The sequence below is a fragment of the Phragmites australis genome, chromosome 14, assembly GCF_958298935.1.
Source record: "Phragmites australis chromosome 14, lpPhrAust1.1, whole genome shotgun sequence".
In the NCBI taxonomy this organism is placed as follows: Eukaryota; Viridiplantae; Streptophyta; class Magnoliopsida; order Poales; family Poaceae; genus Phragmites; species Phragmites australis.
The window spans coordinates 24,871,921-24,879,829 of record NC_084934.1 but is presented as its reverse complement, the minus strand read 5'-3'; the positions used below and the strand labels follow the sequence as shown (position 1 = coordinate 24,879,829).

At 49.6% G+C, this 7,909-nt stretch overlaps 1 protein-coding gene across 1 annotated transcript; it reads left to right on the top strand.

The window, feature by feature from the left end:
- Positions 1 to 3,708: 3,708 nt before the first annotated feature.
- LOC133891545 (protein BZR1 homolog 1) lies at positions 3,709 to 5,390 on the top strand. The gene is made up of 2 exons (XM_062332272.1): positions 3,709 to 4,292; positions 4,419 to 5,390. Exons 1-2 carry the CDS (start codon positions 4,056 to 4,058, stop codon positions 5,112 to 5,114), a joined length of 933 nt encoding a protein of 310 aa, XP_062188256.1. The 5' UTR covers positions 3,709 to 4,055; the 3' UTR covers positions 5,115 to 5,390.
- The last annotated feature ends 2,519 nt before the right edge of the window (positions 5,391 to 7,909 follow it).

Genomic DNA, 7,909 nt, shown 5'->3' with positions numbered 1-7,909 from the left:
AGTGCACTTTTAGATTTAATTATAAATAGAGCCTGACAAACTAACATCATGATATAATTGCAATATAGTTTAGATATATATGTAACAAACCTACACATGTAACTCTTGAATGTACTCGATAGTGAGAATAATAGAAAAACAACTAGCATGATAAACATGATTAAATAAAGATTGACCATAGTAGACGTATTGATGAGCTATAACACCTCGGATCCTAAATTTGCTTACAACCCAACCTATCTATGGGGCACGTCCGCATATGTGTAGCATATCTCTTATACTTTCATCCTCGTGTTATATAAAATGATTAACCCATCGATGCTATGTTTGGAGCGCGAATGCTTGTAACCTGGCCCTAACCTATCTAGACTAAAAAGGTGGTACTAGACCCATCACACCAGAACACTTAGGCCACACGAGACAAAACCAAAAACAATAATGGGATAGGGTATTACATTTCTGTAACACCCCACTTCTAAAATTCGCTTACAGCCTAACCTACCAGTGAGATAAGCCCGCATACACATAACACCTTTCTTACACTTTTTTCATTGCTTCGTGTAAAAAGATTAAACCAAATGTGCTATATTTGGAGCGTGAATGCTTATAAGTTGGCATCAACCTATCTAAACTAATAAGGTGGTACTAGATTCACCACACTAAAACACTTGGTCCCTACGGACCGAAACCATAAACACTAATGGATTAGGGTATTACATCAGCAACAAAAGAAGCAGAAGCCCACATGATGGTCATGCCGATGATGACGACGAAGAGGAAGTAGATCACGAATAGTCACGCATAGCATAATCCTAAGTACAACAGGTTCCGAAGACCTGCTCTCCTGACCATCGGTTCACGTTGATGCAGCAGGACAAAGTAGATTACATGTGATGGTGTAGCAGTGAGAAAGAAGCAAAACTCTAATCGTGTATATTTTTTATGGTGACATATGATAGAAATATATAGAGCCACATAGTTGAGACGCGTCATGATCGAATTCTTAACCGATATGAATTATCTATATATCCCTAGACTATTTTTTCACGTAACAAAAGAATAAATGGAGGCACACCTGCATGCGAAGGAGCCCTAGCTAGGCAACTGAGTGCGCACATGTGATATTATGGTTCTCTTATCCACATGTATTAAGAGAGTGGATGATACAACATCTTTTAAGCTGGTATATTTTTTTAATAATGGACATTTAACATTTATTATAAGTTATTCTCAAAATAAAATAGATCTAGCTCATATATTCTAACAACACCTTGATCACGTGATCAGAGGGTGCGTCTATGTGCTAGTGCCACTACTAGAGATGACAATGAGGCTCTATTCTTCGGTAACCCGTGAATAATTTCTCGATTAGGGGATAGGTATGAGAAAATTTGATCCCCACAAACTTATATGGGAACAAGGACGAGAATGTGCTCCCCGCTCCCTGCAATATCTTCGATATCACACATATTTTTTTTTTAAGTATATAAATGTACAAATACTATATTACATAGGGAGAATAATAAACTACTCTTATATTTTTTATTTAACCCATGATATTTAACTCATCTTGTATTAATTACATTCGTATGTATTAATAAATTACTTATTTATACTACGAACATATTATTAATATATAAAAATAATCAGCTATGATTTAATTTTATATTTTTATTAGAGATCTAATTCCCGTAAACTTTCTCGTGAGAATGGAAGAAAACTTCATCATAATAGCTTTAAATAAGAACAGAGATGAGAAAGCATTACTGATGAGATTAGCCCTCATACCCTCCCTAGCCGCTGCTAGTACAAGCGAGCGAGCGAATCGTGCTGGGGTTAGGGGAACCTGAGCGTGTCCTCTCCGTCGCCGCGGCTGCCTTGTCCGGTTGGTCGAGAGGCCCTTCCACTGCATTGAACAGTATATGCACTACAGGTGATGCGTGTGGTAAATTAGTTTCTGATAAACGAGTCTCCTATGGGGGTCAAGCAAAACGAAAATTGCAATGCAGTCTCATGTCTCACATCCATAAAAGTTTGTAGGAAATAATATATCTCAAATATGCATTTAGTTCTAGGGAGAAATGGTGACCTGGCTGCTGACCTAGGCAGTCTTTCAGGTTCCAACTGCCTGCATGGACTGCTTGCAAGCCAACAGATCAGTGATGCCGGGTCTATGACCTGGACGCATTATTATATTTGGGAGAAGAGATACTGAGATGATCCGCTCACATTCCTCAATCCTCATACTGATGTTCAAAGGTGCCCAAGATCGATGACCACATGCACCACAATCTTCTTTTTTTAGACCAAAAGCACCATAATCTTCCAGTCATCGCTGAACAGAGCTTGAGACCATAATAAGAAGAAGAAAAAAAAGGTTACGGCCTATGCGGCCGAAGTGCTTTAAAACCACAGGGCCGGCGGCCACCGAAGTTACACTTGGCCCGCATATGCCGCACGTCTAAGCTTGGAGCCGTAGCTGCGGCCCCTGAACCAGTGTGCCGGCACCAGCATCAATCCGTGGGCCGAGCGTGGAGACAAGCGACTATTTTTTATTTTTATTTTTTAATTTAGCAAATTTAAGCGGCTGTTTGAAAAAATAACAACTATAGGCGTCTATCGCCTGTTGGAAAAACAAAACCTATTACACTTCCAACAAGCTATATGTTTAAATAGTATTTTGAATTTTGAGAATAATGAAATATTATGTTTTTAATTTTTTAACCTACCGCTCCTTGGAATGGTGACATGCTAATTTTTTTAAATATGTTGCCCATTGTAACCGGCACCTATTCGTAATATTTTTTTTAAACAGACGTCTAAAATTGCTAAATCTGAAAGTTTAAAATAAAAAAATCGGACTCTGCACACTGACTGGCCATATGGTGTGGGTTTGTCTGGCTGGGCTGGGCTGAGGTGCGGGTGCCAGTTACGGCCTGTAGACCTCACGGTCAAACCTCCGGACGGGATCCCGGCACACGGTCCACGCCTCCACGGCACCGCCAGATGGTCCTCGCCTGCCGCCCGTCCAATTACCGCTCCCACGCCGCACCGGCGCCTCGTGCTCGACTTTTGTTACCGCCACGGACGGCGTTGCAGCCATGGATTGGAGGGGTGGGGGAGGGGCGTCATCGTAAGTCCTACTGTAATCACGAGTGTTAGCAGTACTCGTACCAGCCAGTCAAAGCTCCAGTGCTTTGAAGGCACTGCCACTGTCTCCCTGCCAGCCTTGTCTCCCCCTCGATTATAAACTAATCCAGGCCTGGTTAATCACGCACGGCATCCGGATTAGGAGTCTCAGAGGGGGCAGGCGAGGCGCGTCGACCCATTTGACCACCAGTTTAGACGTTTTTTTACCGCATGTATGTTCATACCCAATGGAAATTATCTACACTTGTACTAATTCCACCTCATCTGAGCTCATCAAATCTTCATGTGACTACACGTTTGCAGCACCCCATAAAGTCCCCACGCACTTTGTACTATGTAAAAGAGATTGTGTACTGCTGCTAGACATACATACCCCACTGCACACTGTAAGCCTGTACTCTACCATAGTGGCAGAGCCGTAAATCCTCCGCTGCAAATCCCAAGAACCAACCCACCCACACATGGCAGGCACCGCTGGGGACTGGCCCTACACTCACCTCACCTCACCTCACTCGCCGTCTTCAAAAGCCGAGCCTGGCTGGCAGCGAGGCAGAGGATGAGAAAGTAGGCCACACCCACCACCACCATCGCCGGGAGAATCTAGCCAATCCAGTAGCAATAAAGTAAAGTTACCGTACCCTCCCCGTGAGCTAGCCCAGGAAGCCAGCCAGGCTCACCACCCGCTCGGGCCCGCCGCCCAGCTAGCGCGGTCCCACGAGAGCGAAAGCTCAAAGCAGCTCGCAGTCTCGCACGCCATGACACCAGCACAGAACCAGCCACCTTCCCCTGGTCAGTCGCCTCCCCCGCTAGTCAATACCACAGTGGAGTGCCCACCTCAACATTAAAGAAAGAGAAGGCAAGCGGGGACAGAGAGGGAGAGGAGAGGAGAGGGGAGGGGAGGTAGCATGACGTCGGGGGCGGCGGCCGCTGGCGGGATGGGGCGGACGCCGACGTGGAAGGAGCGGGAGAACAACAAGCGGCGGGAGAGGCGGCGCCGGGCCATCGCCGCCAAGGTCTTCACCGGCCTCCGCGCGCTCGGCAACTACAAGCTCCCCAAGCACTGCGACAACAACGAGGTCCTCAAGGCGCTCTGCCGCGAGGCCGGATGGGTCGTTGAGGACGACGGCACCACCTACCGCAGGGTTAGTGAGAGCTTGCTCTCGTCTCTTGGGACCCTGATCGATCTCTCCTGATCCCTGGATCTTGGATGCGCACGCAGATCTGGACGGAGCTGAGCTGACTTGCCGTGCGTTCTTGTTTCATGGCAGGGATGCAGGCCGCCGCCGTTGGGCGCGGGGGTTGCGTCGGCGGGGATGAGCCCCTGCTCGTCCTCGCAGCTCATGAGCGCGCCGTCGTCGAGCTTCCCGAGCCCGGTGCCGTCCTACCACGGAAGCCCGGCGTCGTCGAGCTTCCCGAGCCCCACGCGTCACGACAGCAACCACCCCAGCGCCTCCTCCCTGCTCCCGTTCCTCCGGGGGCTCCCCAACCTCCCGCCGCTCCGCGTCTCCAGCAGCGCGCCGGTGACGCCGCCGCTCTCGTCGCCGACGGCGTCTCGGCCGCCCAAGGTCCGGAAGCCCGACTGGGATTCCGTCGTCGACCCTTTCCGGCACCCGTTCTTCGCGGTCTCCGCACCTGCCAGCCCCACCCGCGCCCGCCGGCGTGAGCACCCAGACACGATCCCCGAGTGTGACGAGTCGGACGTCTCCACGGTGGACTCCGGCCGGTGGATCAGCTTCCAGATGGCGGCGACGACGGCGCCGGCGTCGCCAACATACAACCTCGTGAACCCGGGCGGCGCCTCCAACTCCAACTCCATGAAGCTGGACGGAACGGCCGGGGACAGGGGCAGAGGCGGCCCGGAGTTCGAGTTCGACAAGGGCTGGGTGACGCCCTGGGAAGGCGAGAGGATCCACGAGGTCGCCGCCGAGGAGCTCGAGCTCACGCTCGGCGTCGGCGCCAAGTGACGGCCATAGGCAGCTGAGCATCGCACAAAGCTCAGATCTTTGCCGTCCTGTAATGTCATGAGCAAAAAAAATGGTTCCTTTCATGAACCTCGCCTAGCAGGTGATCGCGGCTGTTGTGAGATCAGCGGTGAATGTGTAGTGTGCGACGCATTCTGCTGCGATTCGATCGGGCATTTCGTTGTAGATGTAGTTGATGCTGTTGTTTCATTCATGGACTTGAGAAATTAAGGATGAGAAACCATCGTTCATCTGTATTGATCGTTGATTGTTTCTTCACTCATTTGTATGTGCTACTAGTAGGCGTAGCGTAGCTGCCAATTCCTTGTCACTTTTTGTTCTGTCCTGTGTAACTCCTCAAAATGCGTGACCTCGTTAGTGTAGGTAACGAAATGTTAAGAGTAAAAAGAAGCGGTCGTCTCTCTTGGACGTGATGGTAAACAAGTACAGTGAAGCTGCAGTTATCTCTTTTTATTTTCAACTTTTGCTTTCTTTATCTTACAAAGGGTGCATCGACATCAAACGTGAGCTGGTTAGAGATTCTCCACCACCACGGTCACCGTGAGATAGCATACCATGTTTGTGAACTCTCAGGGCACGAGGAAATGTGCATTTGCCAGTGTTCATGCACGCTGTGATTGCAGACCACTGACAGATGAACGGTACTCAACCACTTAGCTAGCATTGCCGGTATCCTGTAGATGCTGTTGCCTCCACACCAAACCAATCATCCATCTCACGCAACAGGTTCTCTCCAGCTGCAAAATCACTGGAAACACGAGTCAAATCTTTCGAAATCTCTCTTTGGTAGTACCGGTATCTTGGAGCACGGTGCAGTGCATCTCGAGCTGGTCTCGTTGGCCCCCATCCCAAGAGGTTGTACCGGCGCAGCATCCGCTATCCAAATATGCTATAGTCTTTGTACGTACTCGCATTATTGACGAACCTGCGGCGTGGCTGGGGCGCCGACCGCCGAGCTGGGTATCTCCAGCAGTGCCATTACACGGTCGCACAATTAGCACGGCACGTACGTCCGCTAGCTTCACAGTCTAGGGTTAAAAGCCGGTCGATGACACCTCAAATCTATGGCGTTTTGGTTGCTCGGCTTCTATCATTCAGGGTGTGGGTGGTTACAGACTTACAGTGTGGATAGATTCTGAATACGTATAATTTTTAGGAGAAAATTGTTTAGTTATTTATATGTATTGTTCTAATTTGATTTGACAGATGCAAAAATGTACATCCACAGTCTAATCTGATAGATGCAGATTACTATATCTGTTCATTTACACAGACTTATTTATCAATATCATAAAATCACTATAATAAAAATAATCAATCAAAATCTCAGTTTTTACATTTGCCCATACAAAATCAGATTCAATCAAACAAATATAAACTTAAATCAATATATTCACACATATAAAATCAACCAAATACTTATTTTTTCAAAAAAAATATCTTCACTTAATTTATTTCCCCTCGTACCGTATATCCGGTTCATAGGGCAAGCAATCTGTTGGTGTATCAGGAACCGGGGTCCCCGAATCCCGAGGCCAGGCCAGCCATCCGCCACATGGCGCCATCCCGCGGAGTCTCTCCCGCAAGGTGAGAAAGATCGAGTCCCGGGAGAGGACGCTTGGGGCCACAGTCGGTGGCCCCCGAGTACCCCAGTTCCCCGATGATCCACGAAATCTAAGTACCGGGAAGAAAGTGCTCGGGAGGGTGTACGGTGACCCCCGAGCACCCTAGTCCCCTAACGACCAGGAGAGCTAAGTACCGGGAGAAACGTGCTCGGGACCGCTAGCGGTGGCCCCTGGGCACCCAAGTATCCCGAGGACCCACCGAAGGAAGTTCCGGGAGAGAGTGCTCGGGGCTGCGTGCAGCAGCCCCCGAGCACTCGGTTCCCCGAGGATCCGTACAAGAGTGCCCGGGAGAGAGTGCTCCGGGAGGTGAACAGTACCCCCGAGCACTCGGTTCCCCGAGGACAAGAAAGGGCATTCTCGGGAGAGAGTGCTCGGGGAGGTGAACAATACCCCCGAACACTCGATACCTCGACAACCCAGAAAGCCCCCTGACAGAGGCCCCCGAGGGGCCCACCGATGAGGTGTCAGCCAGTCAAAGGTCCGAGGCCGCATTTAAAGAGCGTGCGTGGCCTGTCACCTCCAACTGCTCCCGCCGTGCTTACCGTCAGTTCCTGCCACGTTTTGGCAGAGAGGCGTAGGGTTATTAATTGCACGGGTCCCGTCCCGTGCCATCCGGCCCGTCTCAGGATAACGTCGTAAGGGCCGAGACGTTCTGTTTGCCGCGCTGCTATGGCAGGGAAACAAGACAGGGCGGGCACGCTGAGCCGCTCTGCGGCTGCCCGGTGGGCCCTCTCCACGGCGCCCGTTGCCAGGACATTTATTGTGACGGATGACCGGGCGTGCGACGTATTTTCCACCCCCGGTCACTTCGTCGAGAGGAAATGATGGCACCATTTCTATTTATGGTGTCTCGGAACTCGTGTCCCCTCCCGTTCGGGGTACGTTGCTGCCGGCGGGTATTTAAAATAGCCGGCAGCACAGAAGGAAACATCCTTGAAGGTATGGAAAAAAGAGAGGACGCACAAGCATAGACAAGAACACAGCACAAGAGAAACATGGCTGAGAAGTGAGCGGCACGAGACAGATCGAAAAACAAAAAGCCTCAGGCTTTAAGATAGACCAACATTCTTGTAACCAGTAACATTCTTAAGGGACTTCCTCAGAGCATTTATAGTATCTATACATGAGTAGGGTGTTACGCCCCCGTACGGT